Raw genomic sequence first — 24,467 nt, 5'->3', positions numbered from 1 at the left:
ATTGGTGAAAATAACCCAAATTAGTGCATATTATTTAGTCTGTAGGAACATTATAGAGTTCATAAACTATGGTATATATCTGAAAACTGATCAATCCTGATGTACTGATGGCCTATCTCATTTCTTGAAGCCCAAAAATGCCAAGACAGTACAAATATCCCCCAAATTACTGCTATTTGGAAAGTAGATAGTCTGCAGTATTTCATAAGAGACAGGGCAAGTTTTCTGAAGTTTGAATTTTTGTCATAATTTTTTGGAAAATAAAAAAAATGTTTTCACCATTTTTTTTTACATATTGTCACCAGTGCACTACATCATCATCATATAACTGGTGAGGTGGTGATTAGTGACACTGACTAGTGACAGTATGAAACTACCGTATTTTTCGCTCCATAAGATGCACAAGTCTGGCGTCTTCTGGGACACATGACAGATCCCAGAAGACGCCGGGCCATTCACAAAGCGCAGCGCTTCTCGTGCATGCGCAGTGGGCACCCGTCTGTCACAGCCGGGTGCCCACACTAAAGGGAGGACAACTCCGCGGAAAAGTGGGAGCGGGTACCTTTCAAATTCAGGTACCCGCTCCCACTCCCTCCCCAAAGGTCCGTAGTCTCTTGGTCATCCCCTGTACTATGTCCGCAGTCTCTGGTCATCTTCTGTACTGTGTCCGTAGTCTCTGGTCATCTGTACTGTGTCCGTAGTCTCTGGTCATCCCCTGTACCGTGTCCGCAGTCTCTGGTCATCCCCTGTACCGTGTCCGCAGTCTCTGGTCATCCCCTGTACCGTGTCCGCAGTCTCTGGTCATCCCCTGTACCGTGTCCGCAGTCTCTGGTCATCTCCTGTACCGTGTCCGCAGTCTCTGGTCATCTCCTGTACCGTGTCCGCAGTCTCTGGTCATCTCCTGTACCGTGTCCGCAGTCTCTGGTCATCTCCTGTACCGTGTCCGCAGTCTCTGCTCATCTCCTGTACCATGTCCGCAGTCTCTGCTCATCTCCTGTACCGTGTCCGCAGTCTCTAGTCATCTCCTGTACTGTGTCCGCAGTCTCTGGTCATTTCCTGTACTTTGTCTGCAGTCCATTGGTTCAGAATATTTTTTTTCTAGTTTTTCTCCTCTAAAACCTAGGCGTGTCTTATGGTCAGGTGTGTCTTATGGAGCGAAAAATATGGTATATATATTTTTTAATTTTATTTAAAAGATTTTTTTTCTAAAACACTGACCATAGCATTATACTGTTACCATAGTAATATTGTACTACTCTGTGGTAGTGATCAGTTTTTTTTTTTTACATTATTATGATTATTATGATTGCCTATAGCATTGTATTTCACTGCTACAGGCAAGCATTAAATTGAATGAAATCAATTAGTTCAATGTTTTTTTTATTGTGATTGGCCACAGCTAAACACATAAGACAGATGGGCTGTGATTAGCCCAGTCTGTACCATGTGACCAATCACAGCTAGCAACACAATCATATACAGTACAATGGATGGCTAGAAAGGAAGCCATCCATTGTTTACAATTGTCATGTGACCTGCTGTGATTGGTCACATGGTACCGGGAACGGTCTGGTACACAGATTGGTGACAGATCTCGCCACAGTGCAGCCCCACGGGCGCGTGCAAGGCGGCAATCCAGGAGGCCTTCATATGACGTCCACTTGGATCGATGAGGGTCCAGCTCGGCCATCATTTTGCTATTGACTGAGTGGGAACTGTTTAATCTCTTACTTACACACATACAGCTTGTTTATCTTTTATTCCTTGGTGGTTGTCCAGATTAAGCTGGTGTCATGCTCATTGCTCCAGGTTAACTGTTTCAAGGTGGCTTCTTTGTTTGCTTCCTATGGAGCCACCCTTGCATGCAGAGACTAAAGTTGTCTTTCTCTCTATACTGTGTGCATCAATAGAAACACACAGCCCCATAGCATAGGATGACAAGGCACTCCCCTGCTCCTCCACCTCCCTTCTCCAGACTGTTAGCACTTCCCTGTGAATACCAGAAGTTCAGAGAAGCAGCACTGAGAAAGCAGGTCCTAGCAGCATTGAAAGTTGTTAACTGCAAGTGCTGGGGTAAGACTTTTCAGGAATCATTTACTGGAGAATTTCTGTTTTATTGTTTTTTTTAGACCTCTGTCAGGTTTCTAATGTTATCTGTGCCCTTCCTTGGAAGATTCACTCTCTCCATTTGCCGTGGCGACCATTGTTACCAGGGATAAAGAGAGGAACAATCCAAAATTTTACAGTTGCTACCAGAACACAGAGACCCCTGATGTCTCCATAAACAGTACCTGTCACCTGCCCAAAACGATCACATAAGAGGGGTTTGTTAGCCCTCTTATGATGGTAATAAAGTTAAATGTGAAAAAAATAAAATATTACATTTTTTTAAAAATGTAAACGCTCCCCCATCACACTGTACACACCCACAAATGCAAGCACATACATAGGGCGTGCATATGTATATAAACAGCAATTGTGGCCTGTTATATATGGCAATGAACATTAGAGTGAGAGCAATAATTCTATATTTTTCATTTACTGATCTATTGATAAGCTGGAGTCCGGTAATTTTTCACCGTTTTGAGGCCGACATGTTTGGTATCTATTTAATCAATATTACTTCACCTTTTATTTTGTTCAAAAAATGTGGCTTAAATTGTGTTTATGTGCAATAAAATTAATCAAATCTATATTTTCAGGGAAAAAAAAACACTAAAATTAACAGTTGTGCAAATATTAAGAGACATATGAAATTGTAATTACGATCTATTTGTTCTACAGGGTCTCTGTGTTCAGTGTCAATGGGATATGAAGTGAAGGGAAATGTAAAAAGCAAACAAAAACCCACCACACAAATGCAGCCACACCATATTTAACATATCAAATTTTTGTTTTTGGGTTTACACATATTTTATGTAGAATGGCTCTTGCATTCTCTATAATAATGGATACAGATACCAAGTAGCCCCGCCCTGCTGGTCATACCTGGAGTTGCAGTCGATCTTCCAACGAGCCATTTGGTAGAAAGAGATAAATAAGGCAGTACTCCTCTCCTTGCATGCAGTAACCAGCCAGGTCAATAATGTTTGGGTGGCGAAGACTGCAGGGAAGCCACAGGAATCAGTGTAAGTTGATTACTTCACCATCACATGTCAGCATAGCCACAAATTGCAAAATATAGATCAGTGACACAAAACTGCATACATCACTACATTCACCAATTATTTATAACCATCGACGTGTTTTCCTGGAAGATACCAAACTGTACAGCTGTATCCAAATTTAACCTCAAAAGGGAACTACACCCACACAGACGCTTCAGGCTCTAGTCGCTCTGAAAAGTACCATTATCTGAGTCAGTCACAAAACTTTACATTAGATCTTTCTGGAATTTTTTTTTTTTCCTTTTCAGTTTATCTGGTTAGGAACAGTTTGGGAAAAAGACTGAAAAATGATTCATCACTTCAGCTTTTGCGCCTGTATAACCCACAATGGCCAAAGCAATTCTTACACTTCTGCTCTGTGCCTGCTTATTCAGAAATAACTTTGTGATGACCTAAGATAAATCAATAAAATAAAGTGATGTACACTCACCGGCCACTTTATAAGTACACCTTGCTAGTGCCAAGAAATTATCCCCCACACCATTACACCACCACCACCAGCCTGGACCGTTGATACAAGGCAGGATGGATCCATGCTTTCATGTTGACCCTGCTATCTGAATGTCGCAGCAACCAGTCTGTCCATTCTCCTCTGACATCAACAAGGCATTTTCATCCACAAAATTGCAGCTCACTCGATATTTTCGCTTTCTCGGACCATTCTCTGTAAACCCTAGAGATGGTTGTGAGTCTAATAGATCAGCAGGATTTGAAATACTCAGACCATCCCGTCTGGCACCAACAGCCATACCACGTTCAAAGTCACTAAAATCCCCTTTCTTTCCCATTCTCATGTTCGGTTTGAACTTCAATAAAGTTGTCTTCACCACATCTAGATGCCTAAATGCATGTTACCAAGCAATTGAACAGGTATACCTAATAAAATATCAATAGGTATACGAGCGCTAGGTGATAAAGAGTAAAAGCAGCTGACCTCTGAACCTTCACAAAAAACTGATAAATAAAATGCAGAGCTGCATTTTATTTATCAGGTGTACCTAATAAAGTGGCCTGTGAGTATATTAGTAATCCTTTTTCAGTACAAACAAGCCTTGCAAAAATAATTTTAATTATCTATAGACAATAGACAGGCCATAGACAAACTATGTACCCAAATAAAGAGATCCTTTTTTTCTACTTCGATGAGGGTTAGGTAAAGTCAATTTTATTCTATAATTTGACCCATTAATAATGGCCATATGTTATTTTCAAATGTAATAGAGGCTTTTATTCATTTTTATAAATATTAATGGAAAAACATTAAATCAGCAGATAATAGTTGAGGCGAGGGGTTGTTAACTAGTACTGACTGACTGAGGACCGGTTCATACCAGGCCCAAACAGAACGCGCTGTGTGCTGTTGTGCGATGCACAGATCTTGGCAACTTTCTGCCAGCACTGGTAGCAGGTATGATTCTGAACTCTGTTAATTCTGAAACTGCAAAAACTGTGTATGTGGCACCATTGTGGCTGCTCCTTTCCATGGTGCTTCAGCTTGCTGCAGGAGTCATTAGGGCAGGACATAGATGAAGTGTTTTTTTTTTCCTTGCAACCATGGTTGGAGAAAACAAAACTGCTTGATTTCCCCATCAGTAGCGTCAGTGTTAGGGATCGTTCACACTTGACTGTTTTACTAATGCTTGCCAAACGCCCCTATAGCATTTGGCAAGCGTTGGTCCGGCGTTTGCGGAGCGTTTTTTAGCGCTCGACAAACGCCGCATGCGCGGTTTACCGGCATTTGCTAGGTGTTTGCCGAGCATTGAAAACGCCCCACAAATGAAGCTTGAATGGTGTTACCACTCCGCAAACGCCCGGCCGGAGCCGCACCATAGACTAGAATAGGAGGTTTCAACGCCTCCTGACTCGACCAGAGGCGTCCGTTTTGCCGCGACACTAACGCTCCCGTTAGAACAGCACCATGTGCTGCAATGTGCAGAATTGTCAGAGGCGTTTGGGAAGCGGTAAAAACGATTCCCAAACGCCTCTCTGCCGCCTGCACTCAACGCTAGTGTGAACGTAGCCTTAATGGGGGAATCCCTTCCACGGAGTTATTGTGTTCTGCTGGTGGCGAGCCTTCCCTGATGGCAAAACACAATGATTACAGCTAGTGGCTATAGCCACCGGGAGTAATAGGATGTAAAAAAAATCTAACAGGCAGGTTGTACTGAAGTTGATCAATGGATTGACATCCATACAAGAAGCCTAAAAGAAAAACTAAAATTCCTCCTGCGCTGATATGGAAATACCCTAATCAATAGCGGCCAACAACCAATGATGATATCAATCAAAAAATGAAAATAAATGGTGCAGCGCTAACTAAAAAACAAATATAAATAAATTTGTATCTATATATTAATAAAGTGCTAATGGGTCCAAAAAAATAAAATATGCATATAGCAATAAAGTCCTAGATTGTAAGCTGGAAAGAGCAGGGCCCTCAATCCCCTCATGTTTTGCATTGTATTGGTATTGTTCTGTCACATGTTCTGTCCCCCTCTGTAATGTACAGCGCTGAGCGAACTATTGGTGCTTTATAAATACTATATAATAATAATAATAGCAATAAAGTGACTGATAAAAAACTGTGATTACACAAAAGTGGACAATGCTGGTGTACGAGTCACCTTAGTGGCATAAAACTAGTGATAAACACTAGTGACTGATGACTCTCCAGAAAGCCAAGGATCCTAAACGGTCTCCTGGAGGCTGAACAGGAGACCGTTTATGATCCTTGGCTTTCTGGAGAGTCATTAGCCGGTGATGTAAAGGATCCAGAGTGATCCTGAATGCTTGTTGGGCCCCTTGGGGTCACAGGAAGGAGGTGAGGAGGCACTGCAGCTGGAGTGGATTCAAAGTGTGCCAGCACTTGCACGAAGTTTTTCACGTTTAACACACTGCATGTTTTTTATCACGTTTTATCAACACTTGCTATTTTATGGACTTATTAGTGTTTGCTTTAAAAGTTTTTTTTTTAGAATTATTAAGGACACTCAACACTAGTTTACTTTATTCTATATTTGGTGTGTTTATCACTAGTTTTATGTCACTAAGGTGACTCGTACACCAGCATTGTCCACTTTTGTGTTATCACAGTTTTTTATTAGTCACTTTATTGCTATATGCATATTTTGTTTTTTTGGACCCATTAGCACTTTATTAATATATAGAAACAAATTTATTTATATTTGTTTTTTAGTTAGCGCTGCACCATTTATTTTCATACAAGAAGCCTGCCCACAGATGGATCAAATTTTATCCTGTCCCTGCTGAACCAGCCGAGATTTAATCCATCTGAATTGAAGAAACATACTCTTGGGAGTCAATAAAAAGGACTGTTTCTACAGTCTGGTCTGTGTTAGCAACATTGTGCTGTGAAATACATTTATACTAACCAACCAGGAAAGGCAAATCTACCACCTCTGGATAAACAGCCAGTTATGGGGCAGCAGCACTTGTCATATCAAATGTACTTGCCTGCCCCATATGTCATCATAGCGGAAGGTTGTACAGACTCGAGTGCATGCTCTAGTGTGGAACAGACAGAGCCCCCAGTAGGCTCCCGATTATACCATCAGGGGAATCCTGTCATATGACTTGTTTATCCCTGGGCAACAGTAGCAAAGACTGCAGTGCTGGTTGATTTGCCACTAGGCAGACTATTGAAATTATAGCCACAAAGTTAATATATTACAATAATCCTTTCAATGCCATAATAGTATCAGTCTTTACCTGAGACAGACTTTGACTAACTAAACTGCATTACCAGGTTGTAAACCCCAAACTAAAACTAAATGGGTGTAGCGAATTTCAGTGGAGTAAGAATGTTGTTGTTTCAAACATACAAATGACTGCGTTAAAAACACTTGTACGAACCTTTATCTACTGGACTACTAAATTAAAACTATGTAGCAGCAATGCTCCAAGTTACATCATTATCGATAGGTTGAGGCGTGATCCAGACTATAATCCCTTTAGACCCACTAGAATGTATTTTGGGATGCTCAGCTCCCTTGCCTGTAGACAAGAGACAAATACCTGCTACTTTTAGATTTTTGTGTATAGCCCAAGGAGCTAATGGTCCAGTTCTGAAACTCTGACATCCTGCCAACCCACCAAGATTGGCTCATAAAAGTTAATGAAGCATTAAAAGTGAAAAACTGTACAGACATAGGGGCACCTTCTCTAAAGCTGAATTATTGTTGACATTGTGTGCCAATACCCTACAGTTAACCCCCGTGGGACTGACTAGAGGCCAGCTATTTAAAGTGGTCGTTAAGGCTGAAGGTTTTTTTTAACCTTCATACATTCTATGCATGAAACTAAAAAACCTTCTCTGTGTAGCATCCCCCCCCCCTCCCCCAATACACACCTAATCCCCCTCTCAATCCAGCAATGTGCACTGCAGTCTTGTATATCCCGGGATTCCCTCTACTCATTGGCTGAGCCAGAAGTGGGAGCCATGGTCTCCAACTGCTGTCAATCACAGCCAGTGAGCCAATTAGAAGAGAGAGAAGGTGGGGGCAAGCCATGGCTCCATGTATGAATGGACACACTGAGTAGCGGGTGCCCCCATAGCAAGCTGCTTGCTGTAGGAACACCCGGCAGGAGGGAGGGGCCAGGAGCGCCAGCAGAGGACTCGAGAAGAGGAGGATCCGGGCTGCTGTGTACAAAACCACTGCACACAGCAGGTAAGCATAGACATGTTTGTTATTTTTTTTCTTAAAAAAAATAAGCTTTTAGAATCACATTATTTACTTTTTGTTCAAATGAAGCATTACATAAGAAAAAAATCATGTATTCTTCAGAACATTTTTACCATGTTAGTTTCTCTATCTCTGTAAGGAAACTCTTCTTCACTGTGCTCCATTCTAATTCAGAATCCTAAAAGTAGATAAGACAATCATTGTTTTTTTTCATCACACAAATACAGATTAGAATAGCAATAGTAGCCACGATCTTGTTTTAAAAAATACTGTATCTGTTGGCTGTTATTTAGCAGAAGTGATCTGGGTGGTTGCAAAGCCACCAAATCACTACAACATGGTGGTAAAGCAGTAAAGCCAGCCCCTCCCCTCTTCCTTTGCGGTCCCTGGGCTTCCCTGAGAACTCAGGACCAATGTAGGGGGATTCAGAATGGATAGCAACAGCAGACTGGTAAATTCCCATTCAATGATCTCCTGATGTGAAATCTGAATTCAGAAGCCCACAGTTCTGAGCACTTCCACGTTCATCAGCTCAGTATCCCAGTGGCAACGGTCAGCTGAGCTGCAGATTCAAAGAGAATTTTAAAAAGAAAAAAAAAGAAACTATTTATACTCACCAAAGTGGAAGCTACATCTGTCCCCCGCAGCTTCTAAGACCAAGAGCTGAGTGATCAAAGACCACTGATCACTCAGTTTTCAGTCTTCGAGGAGCATAGAGAGCGGTGACTGTCAGTCACCAGCTCTCTGCTTTGCCTCTCCATCACTCACTGGAGCGCTGGGTTGTGGAGGGGATGAGAGCACCTGGCTCAGGCTCTAAGAGGCTCGCTAGAGAGGCTGAGCTAGATGCCAGTCCAGGCATCTGCGTGGATCCCGACATTAAAGTCAGGATCTCTCCAGAGCCTTGACCAGAAGAGTGAGCTTTAGCCCGCTGTCAGCTGAAAATGGGTTACAGGAGTGCAGAACGAAGTGCACTCCTGTGATCCACAGAAGTAGGAACAAAAGAGCTTTGGCCATACTTCTCCTTTAGCCTGGGTTCACACTGATGTGGTGCGAAATTAGCACCGGTTTCTGTGCAATTTCTGCACCACATCATCACCACACCCCGTTCACACGAATCACTGCGGGTGTCTACTTTACAGTTAACGACACCCCGAAATCAGTTCGCAAAACACGGTGCAATGGGCAGAATCGGATCACATGGGTGTTCCTGCACTTTTTTGGTACGGATGCGGTGCAATTCGAGCCATACAAAATGTATGGCTCAAATTGCACAGCACAGAAATTGCATTTGATTTGCACAGGAATGAGGAAGCATCAGAGGTGGCCGCCATAAAGAGTACCTGTCACTGGTTCTTTACTACCAAACAGGAAGTGTAAACAAAAAAATACACCCTTACATATATATACATGCAGTAGGGAACGTGTGTACTTAAACAGCTTTCACATGACAATATGTATATTTACACACACACCAGAGGTAGAATAATTTTAGGGACATTATGTAGTTTGACTCGAATGGATAAGCTGTAAAAAACATTTAGAGCCGGTTCACACTAAAGAAACACAGTCCGGATACGTTTCTGTATGCACGTTTTTTATGTGTTCCAGTGCGTTTTCATGCATTCCAGTTAATTTTTTCCCCTCTCTTTTTCTTCAATTTAAATAGGGACCTGTGTGTTCCAGTGTGTTTTTGGTGCATTCCAGTACAGTTCTGTGCAGAAAAAAAATACAGCCCGTTCTGCTTTTTTTTTCTGCAACCAGAACGCACTGGAACTGCAAGCACTGATGTGAGCTATGACACTGACAACCATATCACCTACTTTCTGTGCGTTTTGGATGCAGAAAAAAAAAAGCACCTGAAACTCATGTAGTGTGAACTGGCCCTTAATGAATGACCCAATGTCACATTTTATGAATGGACTGGCCCCCGCACCCCCCATCCCCACCCTGATCCCCATTGTGACAGTTGGCAGGGTATCTTCTCCTCCCTCCTAGCTGTCACAATATTTAAGAAAATGCGGGGCACCACCTGCCCGGCCGCATCACTCATTCTCAGTGTTCCGTGAATGAGAATACTACAAGTTCCGACACTCTATGCGGCTGTTGGCATGTAGTTGTCAGTGAATTTCCAAGGCGCTGTAGAGTGATGTGGTAGTTCATTGAGCCTTCCTGTCAATAAGTATCTGCTTGCCGGTACAGGATGTACAAGCAAGCAGATACACTGACGGGTCAGAGGGAGACCTGCATGGCACCATCGATCTACTGATCTCTGGTGCAATGCTTTAGAGGCTCTATTATCAAAAAAATAATAAATGCACAGGGAAGGAGAAGCCACCAATGGCAGTTTATGGTTTTCTCTCATGACAAATACACTTTAAAACACACCAATCTATGGGAGAAAAAAACACACACTAAAAAACACATATTAAAGTGGACCTGACCTAAAGAGCGCACAGAGTATATTTAGAGTCAAAAGGTTTTTTTTTAAATTTTAGATAGAATGGGGTAGTACTGAAAAAAACGTTAGGTATCTATTCCTGAGCAAAAAGTCATGAAAGGCCCTTTTTCAGATGCTCAAACAAATGTGTCAGCAATGCTCTGGCATTTCAGGGTTAAAAAACTCCCCCGGAGGAGGTAGGGACGACATAACAATGGTAACTTTTCAAAAAGCATTGAATTTTAATTAAGTGAACCTCAATGTCTTAAAAAAAGCACAAAAAAACCCCAAAAAAACACACACACACACAAAGTAGCTATTGTACGGCCGAAGGTACAGCATACCTGCTTCAGCCGCTTGACTGCATATTCAGTGTTCCGAATGGTTGCTTTATACACACAGCCAAAACCACCCTCTCCGATCTGCAGAGACTGGGAGAAGTTCTTTGTACTGTCCAGCACCTCTTGAAAATTCCACTGCAAATTCCTAGGTGGTTCTACTATGTTAATGTATGGGAAAGATTCCTGGAGAAGAGACAACATGACTGTTCTTTGTATTTAAAAAAAATTACATACGTACACACACATAACACACGTGCATGGGATTGGTGCTAGGCATCTTATACTTCCCAATACTTGGTATATTTACCTTTAATTCATAAAATCCAGCAGTTAAACCTATCTGCCATAGTTCCTGGTTAAAGTAACAAGTAGCCTTTTCTATTGAAAATAGGTAATGAAAGGACAGTTCAAGTGAACTGTAGCTACTGTTTGCAACTTGCACATACACTGTATTGTCAAACATATTGGGGCAGCCCTCCAAATCATTAACTTCAGGTGTTCCAATCACCTCCATGCCCACAGATGTATAAAATCATCACCAAGGCATGTAAACTGCTTCTACAAACATTTGTGAAAGAATGGGTCGCTCTCAGGAGCTCAGTGACTCCAAGCGTGGTCCTGTGATAGGTTGTCACCTGTGCAATAAGTCCATCCGTGACATTTCCTGGCTACTAAATATTCCACGCTCAACTGTTAGTGGGATTATAACAAAGTGGGAGCAATTGGGAACAACAGCAACTCAGCCACCAAGTGGTAGGCCACGTCACATGACAGAGCGGGGTCAGCGCATGATGAAGCGCACAGTGCGCAGAAGTCGCCAACTGTCTGCAGAGTCAATAGCTAAAGACCTCCAAACTTGGTGTGGCCTTCAGATGAGCACAACAACAGTGCGTAGAGAGCTTCATGGAATGGCTGAGCAGCTGCATCCAAACCTTCCATCACCAAGTGCAATGCAAAGCGTTGGATGCCGTGGTGTAAAGCACGCCGCCACTGGACTGTAGAGCAGAGGAGACGTGTTCTCTGGAGTGATGAATCACGCTTCTCTGTCTGATGGACGTGTCTGGGTTTGGCGGTTGCAAGGAGAATGGTACTTGTCTGACTGCATTGTACCAAGTGTAAAGTTTGGTGGAGGGGGGATTATGATGTGGGGTTAATTTTCAGGGGTTGGGCTTGGCCCCCTAGTTCCAGTGAAGTGAACTCTTAAGGCATCAGCGTACTAAGACATTTTGGATAATTTCACGCTCCCAACTTTGTGGGAAGAATTTGGGGATGGCCCCTTCCTGTTCCAACATGACTGTGCACAAAGCAAGGTCCATAAAGACATGGAGGAGCCAATTTGGGGTGGAGGAACTTGTCTGACCTCAACCTCCTGACCTCAACCCCATAGAACACCTTTGGGATGAATTAGAGCGGAGACTGCGAGCCAGGCCTCCTCCCCCGACATCAGTGCCTGACCTGACAAATGTGCTTCTGGAAGAAAGGTCAAACCTTCCCATAGACACTCCTAAACCTTGTGGACAGCCTTCCCAGAACAGTTGAAGCCATTATATCTCCTAGATTGTAAGTTCGAAAGAGCAGGGCCCTCGAACCCCTCGTGTATCACATTGTATTGGTATTGTTCTGTCCCCCTTTGTAATGTACAGCGCTGAGCGAACTATTGGCGCTTTATAAATACTGTATAATAATAATAATAATAATAATTATAGCTGCAAAGGGCGGGGCCAACTCAATATTGAACCCTATGGACTAAGACTGGGATGCCATTAAAGTTCATGTGCGTGGAAAGGCAGCCCGACCAATACTTTTGGCAATATAGTGTACCTGTACCTTAATCAGTGCCTAAGAACCTCTAAACCCTGGAATGTGCTGGAACACAAACCACAGCATCCTGGCAAATATTGAAGGCAGAACACTAAAGTGCCCGTTCACATATATGCGGATTGGATGTGGTTTGAACCGCATCCAATCCACATGACATGTGAAAAAAACATTGCTTCCTATGAAGCCTGTTCACATAGGTCTGGTGCACTTGTGTGGTTTTAAAAAAAAGAGTCCTGTCCAATTTCTGAGCAGTGCGGTCCTGTTCAGGTGCGGATTATAGGCTATTGATTTCTATGGGAACCGTTTCAAACTGTATGTGTGAACAAGATAGAATCCTGACTAATCCTGTCCTGAACCTAAGATGATGTGTACCTGTGAACAACTACTGTATCAATTAGGTGTGAAACCTGAAGTTCAATCCACACCGCGCATGTGTGAATCCGCTCTTAGGAGTTTAGTGCAGGTGGTAATGTCACTATCCTGCCAACGAAATCCCAGTCTGGCAAAAAGAAAATGCAACACCGTGTAAGTCTGTCTTCATAGCAAGATTTGTGATACTCAGCATTCCCCAGGGACTTGCTGGAAGGAAGAAGATGTCATTGTCACCTTGGTAAATATATGATCATGGGGCGGAGCCTTTGGCAGTGACATCATCACGCACAGCCATGATTCTGAGTGGTCCAGAGCAGCATGTGATTTTTATGCTGTTGTGCTGTGATGTTTGACTATTCTCCTGTACTGCAGGTGCAATATGTTTTTTTTTTTGCAATTCCTTTATTTAAGCAATTATTATGCACAAAACTGACAGACAACGAACCGGTATACACAGTGTACTGGTAAGTAGTATAAGAGAATGCAATGTCATACAGACAATATGAGAAAAATCAACATCACATAGCCAGTAGCAAGTCGCATTAAGTCTAAAACAGCAGATTATCAAAAACATTAGTACGTTAAGAACATTATGGACAAGAATGCAGAGATACTCCACAAGAGGTAACCCAAAAGTAAAAAAGGGAGGATTGAAGCAGGCGCTGAGGTAGACTGACATTCCAAGACATCATGGGCCCCAATAAAACAGTATCTTTTAAATAAAGGAAGTTTTCTTGCGTAAGGCACTACAGAGTAGTTTATCTTTTTATCTATCCGAACTCTAATCCTGGCTGTTATGAATGACTGAATGGCAAGGAGTTTCCATCCGGTAACCGGAACAGGGAGCATTAACCCTCGTGGCATTGAGTGCGAGTTGCCGTTGGGATACATTTGTATGTGTATGGCATTCTATTTATGAGGCTTTTAGCTCTGGTAAGCAGTCTGTGTGCTCACTTGGTGGATAAAAATGCATTGAAGTAGATATAAAGAGTCAGCAATCTTTTCGCTTTGTTGGAGGACACTGGCATGGACTTTTAAATTAAATTTATGGAATGTAATATTCAGTTATATTATTTATTGCATAGTCACTTTTTAGTTTTGCACTAAGCACTTTTTGACTGTTTTGCTGCATTTTGTAAAGGTTGTGACACTTGTATTGTGGGTATTAAGTATTGTTAATTTTTTTTTTTACATATTTATTTTCTTGATTGTTTTTCACTTTTTGAATCATGATTTGTATCATGGGTATCTGATATCTGAAAAGACTTAGCGCTCCTAATTAGATTTAGAAGTATGATCCTACTGAACTTATTTCCCCTACGGGTTTTTTTTCTAAGTTTATATTTCAATCCGTTTATTAGTTTTGCATCTAAAAAAAGGAAACAATAGTAAAAAGTCATTAAGCATACACCGTACCCTGCAATGGTGCCTATAGCATTGCAGGGAACGAGTGCCCACAGAAGCCAAGACCAGAGATCCTGCACCATTACTGGAAATTTAGTGCATCAGCATTCCATCTACCGACCACACTTGTTAGTTTTTACTGGCCTGTCAGGATCTCAGGCAACATAAACTGAATAAAAGTAACCAGTAAGATTTACTGGCCCCAATGAGTGTGACTAGGAAAGCAACCAAGTAGCATTAAAGAAGGAGAAATGGTAGGATGAAGAAATAGGGAGGAGGAAGTATAGGGATAAAGATAGGAAGGGTTAGAATTGAAAAAGGAAGTAGGGATCACATCTCCCAGGTCTCAGTAGTCCACCGAGGAACATTGTATCCATGGATCCCACATTTTTTCATATTTTTGGGGGTGTTAGGGAGTATAGTAGTCAGTTTGTCATTAACCATTATCCAATTATCCAATTCAGCTTCTGTTTGACAAATTTGACACACACTGGTGCGACCTGTCATTCAATTGGACAGTTCCAAATCACATGACAAGTCACACCCTATTTGTGCCTATGGAATGATTCAAATCAGTGCGACTACGACTTTGTGGTGCAGCACCAATTTTAAAAAGAGGTTCCTGCACTATTTTTGCCAATTTCATGTGTGACTTGCATAGACATCTGTGCATAATGTCACACAGATGTCAGGCAAGCTGCAACTGAAATCACACTGACCAGCGGCTTTCAAATCACGCTATTTAAAGTGAAGTAGCGCAATTTCAAAGCTGCAGTCAGTGTAAACCAGGGCAGTCTCTGGTAATATGGGCAGATTGATTGGTTCAATGCCTGTCACAGACATACCGGGAACCCTAGCCTCATATATTCAAAAACAAGTCTTCAGGGACTTCTTCTCACCAAAGGCTGTGCCACGTCCCGGGACCTGTAAAGTGCTCTACGGCTAGTAAACCAGTACTTTAGATGTGTGGGAGTGCCACAAGCAGAGCCCAGTGCCCCAGCATTACATTACAGGCAGGCACTGCAATTTTTCATTCAGTGGGGTCTACGTACAGTCTTCAAGGCAGCGCAGAGGATTAGTTGATGCAGATAGCGGTTATATACAGACCAGCTTAAATAGCCTTTCAGAGATCTTAATTGAAAAGCAATAGTGGTGCATTGAAATGAAAATTCTGGTGCCGAAACCGAAAATTCAAAATGCACCAAGATGTGCAGTTTTTAAAAATGAATATATATTTTTTGGAAAAAAATACACTTTGATAAAAAAAATAAGGTTCACAAAACCACAATACATACCCCAATTTTTTTGTAAAATATGAAAGAGGAAATTTTGGGCGAGTAAATAGATACCCAACATGCCACGCTTTAAAATTGCGCACACTCGTGGAATGCCGTGAAATTGCGGTACTTAAAAATCTCCATGGGTGATGCTTTAAAAATTTCTACAGGTTAGCAGTGTAAGGTTACAGAGGAGGTCTAGTGTGAGAATTATTGCTCTCGCTCTGACGTTTGTGGCGATACCTCATGAGTGGTTTAAACACCATTTACATATGTGGGCGTGGCCTAAGTATGCGTTCACTACTAGGTGCGAGCACGGGGGGATGGGGGTACTTTAAACTTTTTTTTAAAATTTATTTAATGGTTGTTTTTTTTTTTTTTTGCACTGCCCCTTTAAATAAATTGTAATCACTTTTATTCTTATCACAAGGAATGCATGCATCCCTTGTGATAGAAATAATTAGTGACAGGTTCTCTTTATGGAGATATATGGGGTCAATAGGACTCCATCTCTCTCCTCTGCCATGTAAAGCATTAAATAAAAAATAAGCATTGATCTAGTGCTTTTAAAAAAAAAAAAAAAAAATGGGCAGAACTGGAAGTGACATCGCTCCAGTCCTCCAAGGGCATAGAGATGAGTGTAGGCCATCTTTCCTTCACTAATCTGTAAGCCCAGCACCGGGATCGATGGCTTCTCAGGTAAGGCTGAGAACTACTGAGCGGCGGCCAGTGGCAGCAGCGAGGGGCGGGCTTTTTTCGGCACCTGTATCGGTGCTTTTTTTCATGATGGCCGAAAGGGGTGTTTTCGGCTGAGACATTTCGGTGCAGCCCTAAAAAGCAAAATCATTCATGGAGTAACAGGAATGTTGATTTAAGAGAAGGAAAAAGAAAAAAACACACATAGGGTGTTCTTCCGCAGAGCTGAGGAAAAAGCGTTCAACCCCCTAGGACACAAAACTGAGAGCGGATGTTTGGAGGCAGGGTTATACAGTGGGCTAGCTTCATCTTTTTTTGTTTTGCCAGTGTCCTGACCGCCTGGAGGCAGCAGTAGAACCCAACTGTCTATAATTTCCTACTAATCCTGTGTATCTCAATGAGCAATAAAGAAAATAAAAATCTCTCATTCCTGCATAAAGCCTGATTACACAATTAGATGCCGCAGACTTACTTGTATAGAGGAATGGGTATTACTGCTAGTGCTGCTGCTACTGTCTGACCCTGGGGTGCGAGACGGACACACACTGCTACTTATCAGGTGTGGTGGAGGGGGTCCAGGAAAAGGTAGTGGAGGTCCTAGATAAAAAAAACAAAAAAAAAAAAACAAACAAATATATATGCACACTTGTATTTCCTGTACAAAATTTCTAAAAGCTTTACACGGAACAAAAAAAAAAAATTTATCTGAATGTCTGAAAGTTAGCTAGTCACCTGGACTTTTTCTGTAAAGCTGAAGACATTTTGCCGCTCATCCAAGTAGCTTCATCAACTCTATCAAGCGTCAGAAGCTTACCCCAGTACTAAGCACCAATTCACATTTGGCAGTTTTTCTGCTCGTTTCTCTTCAACTGTCCAACATACAAATTCTTTCCAATTGCCCCTTTTCACACTTGTACGCTCAGTCACCCTGCACTCTACACCCTATGCTCAAAAAAATACATGCACATGAGGTTTTTTATTTCAAGGCATTTTGGACCCCATTCACTTTAATGGGAGTGCCTGCAAACAGGTGATACATGTTTTTACACCTGAAATACTCCTCTCCTCCTATGCAGCTGCTCTCCTCCCATTGCCCAGCTCAGAAAACAAACATCTGAAGCTTGGCACATGTGCAAAAATGCTGTTAAAACACTTGCAATACGCATTTAAAACACTTCGAAATCACCAGGAAAATGGTTTGAATATAGGCCCAAAACTACATGGGTAAGTCACCTTAAACCAGTTACAATGATGTCATGTCAGATGATTGTACAAGAACAGGACATCAGGTGTGAAAATTTGGGAAACCCTAATATATTCCCAAAATCCAATCACCATGGGGTAATGAAGTCTGGGATAGGAGTTTATTGTTGGGGTTACATGGCTAAGGATTAAAGGCAACCCCTTTTTAAGATTCCTTTCTGTGGTTCCGAAATGTGTTGAATGACCCAGCTTCCTTTCAATTGCAAAAATAAGGGACAACCTAATATTATGCCACACAATATACTCAATTAATGGTTGAATTTGTCCAGCATTTAGAGTTTTGCTATCTGCAAATGTACACTGGGGTATGTTCTGGAAAAAGTTAAAACTGTATAAAAACCCATAACAAAAATGTATTATATTTATTTATTTCAGGTACGTATATAGCGCCATCAATTTACGCAGCACTTTATATATATTGTACATTCACATCAGTCCCTAACCTTTAAGCGGTGTACAATCTAAGGTCCCGAAACTCACATACACATACTTGGGCTAATTTAGACAGGATCTAATTAACCTACCGGCATGTCTTTGGAGTGTGGAAGGAAACCGGAATACCCGGAGGAAACCCACGCAGGCACAGGGAGAACATGCAAACTCCAGGTAGGTGGTGCCGTGGTTGGGATTCGAACCAACGACCCTAGTACTGCCAGGCGGAAGTGCTAACCATTTAGCCACTGTGCTGCCATTGCAGCTTACTGATCATTAGATGTGTTGGCTGCATTTGTTTTATTTTCTCAGGCTTTTCCCCCCTCTGTTTTCACCTGGTGATCTGGCCAGTAAACACACTTCCTGTATTAGAGTGCATCCACTCTGGATGAAGGAACACGGGAGGCACAGCAGACAGAAACATTGTTAGCTTGGAGAGAGGGACGTGTTACATATACTAGAAGATATAAATACACTAACAAATTGAAGCCAAACTCCAGCTAACACTTTCTAAGCGGTTACAGTAAACATTTTTTTCCTTTAGAGATAAAGGTTTTACATAAATAAAAGTTGATAATTGTAAGCACCCTTGCTAGTGTTAAATGTTTTCTCTCATGTCTGTAACTGATTCTGTTGGAGAGCTTGATCTTTTGAAAAACAACAGTCTTACTGGCTAGATCACCAGATGAAAATAGGAGCCTAAAAAAGAAAACTAATGCAGCCTTCACATCTAAGAAATGGCCAACTGCAATATAATACAGGTTTGGCTTTGGGTTTAATACCTCTAAACTTTTTTCCTGCCATTTTTTTGTAAATTAATTATCCATCTCACCATGGCCATACAAGGGAAAGCTAAGAAAAAAGCCACAACTCTCATCACAAAAGTCATTGCACAGAAATGAATTGCAGGGAAAGGGAAGGAGTTTGTCTAATCAGTTACCTCGGGGACTGTGTATTACTCTGGTGCATATTATACTGTGCAGTCATACTTCGATTCCCTGCAAAATTGCTGAACAGGAAAGTGGAGGTGAGACTGAAAATAAAGGCTGCCCGTCCAAAGTCAGATTGCAGATCTATTCCTGTGACTTGATTTGTGCATTAAAATAACAAGATGGGGAAATCCACATTTCAATAAACAAAAACACTTGACTCCACTTACCTGTTTCTCAAGTAAACATTATCTTCGAACCTAGTCTACCTTTCTCATCAATTTGATTGTTTAAACTGTTTGCTTTGGATAGTTATGGAATTATAAAATGCTGTAAGATGGTTTCTAAATAGCACAGTTTTCATTTATTATGATTGAGATAAAAAAACAAATTCCAATCGAGAAGCAATTTGTGCAGAAATCCCCAAACATTTTCCAACAACTTATATCCACACCCAGTCAATGAATGGTGTTTCCATGTCACACTTGTACAATATAAAAACTATAAAGTATACTACCAGAGGAATGCACAGTTTCAGCATAAGAAAGGCTTGGGGACTGATGCCTCTTCTGCAGCCGATTCTCCTCTGTATGAAGCCGACATTGGGGGGGTGGAGGAGAAGGTGTTTCAGGTGGAGAGGTCTTCTGAGCGGGTGGCAAACGGGACTGGTATTCCGACCTCCCTGCAGAGAGATATTACATTGTTAACTGTGTGCAACTATTTTGCACTGAAGACCTTATAGAAGAAAATTACAATCATAGTTCAATATTTTCAATGGTTTAATATACACACCCAAACAGAAATGATAACATGGACCCCGACAATCATTTATCACTCGCCAGATTACACGCACGCACTTACTTTTATCTTACCTGGTAAAGCCTCTTTTCAGGAATCTTCCAGGACACCAGAGGTAGAGACATTGCTATTCCTACCTATAGTGAAACACAAGCTATTGCAATGTTTTAAAAGACTAGAAAGGACTCCTGGACATTTGGTCTGAATGCCAGAAGAGAAAACACATGGCTGGGAGCTGCTGCTGTCCTGGACGATTCCAGGAATTATTATTATTATACAGTATTTATAAAGCGCCAATAGTTCGCTCAGCGCTGTACATTACAAAGGGGGACAGAACATGTGACAGAACAATACAAATACAATGCAAAACATGAGGGGATGGAGGGCCCTGCTCTTTCGAGCTTACAATCTAGGAATGAATGAGAGATAACAGGTGAAAATAACTACCCTTTTACCCAACACCCTCTAGGACAGCACGGCTGGAGAGGACAAACTAGATTACAAATAAGACAGAGAAGAACAAGGGGTTGTTACAACGATGTTCAATAAATGATGATAGCTGGACCACATGGGGGACCTACAAACCATAGGGGTCCAGGTCTGAACTTGCGACCTCTGTGGTGTCTAGCTGGAGCTCTTCTCACGCCATCTGAGATGCTGGACAGCTCCCAGTCTGATCTCTTGGACCATCTTGCCTTGTCTCATGTTTCTGGTGAACCTTGAACTCTTATCCCATGAACTTCCTGATATAAGCCAAGTCACTGCACTTGCTGTTTGCTTGATTATTGTGCCCTCTGCAGACGATATCTTGCTCTTTTGTGTACCTGCAATTGTCCTCATCTTCACTACCACTTGTTACCACCCTTTGGTTTGTTCCTCGACTACACCTCTGCTTGATCCCAACCTGCAACCACTTTTTACTGACTTTTGGCTTGTTTACCGACCAGGGGCGGACTGACAACTCATAGGGCCCCCGGGCTATAGGGGATCAATGGTGCCCACACTCAAACCACACCCAAAAAAGCCTATAAAAAGGTACCAGGGGCATCTCATGGGGCCCCCCACTGACCCCGGGCCCTCGGGCAGTGCCCGAGTACCCGAATGGTCAGTCCGCCCCTGTTACCAACTATGCTTCTGCTTGATCCTTATCTCGCTACATCTGCTACTGGACCCCGGCTAGCTCAGCTGGTGGGGCAATCCTGAGGGCCGTGACCTGGTACTAACATGCAGCAAAACCCATCTGTGCCATCAGAAGCTCTGGTGAATACCAGTTAGTGCTTAGACCCCACACTTCAGATGAGCCCACGTCTTCCGCCAGGGTGTCTTGCTTGTGCACTCATCCTGCTGATCGGTGGTATCCCCTTTTACTGCTATAGCGACTGGTCTCTGAAAACTGAACCCTGACAGTGACACATACTTATTCAATAAAGGTGCCAGCTCTCTCTGCCAAGCAGCAGCCAAAGTCTTTGTGCATTGCTGTATATTCTTAATTGGGACTTCCATATCCATAATTTCACAGGATGCCAAAAGGTTGAATGGTCTAGCTGGCAAATTGAGCCTTTCAAGTCTGCCTTATCCCTGCTAGGGTAGGCAAAACAGCACCAAGATACAAATCACCTTTCTATAAAAGGGTCTTTTACCTACAAAAAGACAACCATCTCTATACGTGTCACAGCGAGAGAACAGTTTAATACAACAGACTTCTAAACGGTACAAAGCTAAAGAGGACCTACATTTTGGAAGCTGTGCTAAAACAAAAGGCAAGCAGTGGACAAAGGACTAGTTCTTGTGGTCTATCTGCATCTCATTTTTTCCTCATTACTGACTTCATGACTGATGGAGAAATGATTAAGCAGAAACAGTTTCAGAGAGCACAGACTCAAAATGAATGAAGTAGAAAGATGCATATCTGCAGGTCCTCATGTACAGCGCTGCACAGTAGATACAACACCAAATCTCAGTCCAAATCTAGTGAGGATAGAAGCCAGAAGCAGTAGTGCCTTAAAGTGATAAAAAGTGATAGGCCTACCGAATTGACTGGCCTCAGATGACGGCACAGTGATGAATTAAATCCTCCAACATAAGCTGTACCTATTCATCTGCAGTTCTCTCCCCTTCAAAGGAGTTCAAATGGACCATGCTGCAAACACATGCAATGTATACAAATGCAGGACGACAATGTGGCATTCTAGGGTTAAATCAGATAGAGAGGAGGCCATATAACACCTCCACCTCCTAGGTAGGCTCTGAGGAAGAAGATAAGTCCTTGAAACGTGTTAGCCTGTGGATGTTCCATCGTTCTGTCACATCTTGATGTTTTCGTGCGTTTTGTGCTGTACTCATGAGATGAACTTTGTGAGTGCAATACTTACTTTTTTATATATTAAAGCCTTTAACCACTTGCCCTCCTGAGGATTTACACCCCTTCCTGACCAGGCCATTTTTTCCATTACGGCGCTGCGTTAATTTCACTGACACTTGCACGGTCATGCAGCGCTGCACCCAAATCAAATTTCCATATTTTTTTTTCCCCCACGAATTGAGCTTTCATTTGGTGGTTAAAGAGAAAACAGGTGGCGCCCACACCTAGTGCATTATTAAAAGGCTCCCACTTTTCATCCATTACACATCTGCATCAGAGGCTAGTCATTAGCTCTGAGGAAAGGGATTTGTCCCCGAAACGTGTCAGCCATTTGACCGCACTGACGGTGAGGACACCTTGCCTGCCATTGTGGCCATCGGCATTTTTCTATGCTTTTTAGATACATGCTTCGTTTGTGAGCATGTTTTTATTATTTTTTACTCTTTACAATAAACCTTGGATAATGCACTAGGTGTGTGCGCCACCTGTTTTCTCTCTATCCAGTGGCTGATTTCCCCGTCTGAGGAGGGCTGCACCCCTGAAGAATTTCCTTTGGTTTTCGCTGTCCTGATACCCTTGGCTTCCCTTTTGGCTGTGCATATCCTGAGGCGCTGGAGAGTACATACGATTTCTTTTGGTGGTGTTTGATCGCCTGTGCGTTTATTATTTTTTGCACTATAAAAAAAAAATAGGCTGACAATTTTGAGAAAAAAAAATTTTTTTTTACTTTTTGCTATTAAAAACATGTCCAGTTAAAAAAAAAAAAAAACATTTCATCATAAATTTAGGCCAAAATGTATTCTGCTCCATGTTTTTGCTAAAAAAAAAAAAATCTCAATACGCGTAAATTAATTGGTTTACGTGAAAGTTATAGCGTTTACAAATGGCAGTACAGATACCGGAATTTGTTTTTTTTTTTTTACTAATAATGGCAGCGATCAGTGACTTATAGTGGACTGCGATGGGTATTCTGACACTGGAGGGAACTGACTTGGTGTTACTGACATCCCCAATGACACCAATACAGTGATCAGTGCTTAAAAAAAAAAAAAAGCACTGACACTGTACTATTATTACAGGTACTCATATAACGCCATCAATTTACGCAACGCTTTACATGTGTGTGTAATACAGTTGCAAGAAAAAGTATATGAACCCCTTGGGATTACGTGGAGTTTTGCATGAATTGGGCATAAAATGTGCTCTGAACGTCATCTAAGTCACAACAATAGAAGAACACAGTCTGCTGAACATAATACTACACAAACATTAGATGTTGCCATGGTTTAATTGCACATAACATGTAAACATTCACAGTGCAGGGAGGAAAAAGTATGTGAGGCCCTAGCTTAATGACTTCTCCCAGAGCTAATTGGAGCCAGGAGTGAGCCAACCTTGACTTCAATCAGTGTGATGATATTGGATGTGTTGCTGACAGCTGTCCTGCCCTTAAAAAACACACACCTGTTTTGGGTTTACTGGTTTCAAGAAGCACTGTCTGATGTGAACCATGCCTCGCAGAAAAGAGCTCTCAGAAGACCTACGATCAAGAATTGTTGACTTGCATGAAGCTGGAAAGGGTTACAAAAGTATCTCCAAAAGCCTTGATGTTCATGTGTCCACGGTAAGACAGACTGTCTACCAATGGAGAAAGTTTAGCACTGTTGCTACTCTCCCTAGGCGTGGTCGTCCTGTAAAAATGACTGCAAGAGCACAGCGCAGAATGCTGCATGAGGTAAAGAAGAATCCCAGAGTGTCAGCTAAAGACCTACAGAAATCTCTGGCACATACTAACATTTTTGTTGACACATCTACAATAAGGAAAACATGAAACAAGAATGGAGTACATGGAAGGACACCACGGAGGAAGCCATTGCTGTCCAAAAAGAAGATTGCAGCACGTTTGAAGTTTGCAAAAGAGCACCTGGATGTTCCACAGCACTACTGGCAAAATATACTGTGGACAGATGGAACCAAGATTGAGTTGTTTGGGAAGAACACACAACACTATGTGTGGAGAAAAAAAGGTACAGCACACCAACATCAAAACCTCATCCCCACTGTGAAACATGGCGGAGGGAGCATCATGGTTTGGGGCTGCTTTGCTGCCTCAGGGCCTGGACAGATTGTTGTCATTGATGGGAAAATGAATTCCAGAGTTTATCAAGACATTTAGCAGGAAAACGTACGACCATCTGTCCGCCAACTGAAGCTCCGCAGAGGATGGGTGATGCAACAGGACAATGACCCAAAGCATACAAGTAATTCAACAAAACAATGGCTGCAACAGCACAGAATACGCCTTCTGGAGTGGCCCAGTCAGATTCCTGACCTCAACCTGATTGAAATGCTGTGGCATGACCATAAGAGAGCAATTCACACCAGATATCCCAAGAATATTGCTACACTGAAACAGTTTTGTGAAGAGGAGTGGTCCAAAATGACTCCAGATCGTTGCGCAGGTC

General features: G+C 42.1%; 1 protein-coding gene across 3 annotated transcripts in view; it reads right to left on the bottom strand.

The window, feature by feature from the left end:
* The window catches only part of IRAK1 (interleukin 1 receptor associated kinase 1), a 135,431-nt gene that overhangs the window by 29,542 nt on the left and 81,422 nt on the right, over positions 1–24,467 (bottom strand). For all 3 annotated transcript variants that reach the window (XM_089669166.1, XM_089669167.1, XM_089669165.1), the window contains 5 exons: positions 19,360–19,524; positions 16,691–16,815; positions 10,652–10,831; positions 7,984–8,048; positions 2,989–3,103 (listed from right to left, as the gene is read on the bottom strand). In XM_089669166.1, the coding sequence (XP_089525292.1) occupies positions 2,989–3,103; positions 7,984–8,048; positions 10,652–10,831; positions 16,691–16,815; positions 19,360–19,524 (650 nt within the window). The remainder of the gene's footprint in view (positions 1–2,988; positions 3,104–7,983; positions 8,049–10,651; positions 10,832–16,690; positions 16,816–19,359; positions 19,525–24,467) is intronic.

This window comes from Staurois parvus, unplaced genomic scaffold (assembly GCF_062004578.1).
Source record: "Staurois parvus isolate SC_StPar_1 unplaced genomic scaffold, SC_StPar_1.0 ptg000068l, whole genome shotgun sequence".
Classification (NCBI taxonomy): Eukaryota; Metazoa; Chordata; class Amphibia; order Anura; family Ranidae; genus Staurois; species Staurois parvus.
The sequence above is the reverse complement of the archived record's forward strand: the minus strand, read 5'-3'. Positions and strand labels throughout refer to the sequence as shown.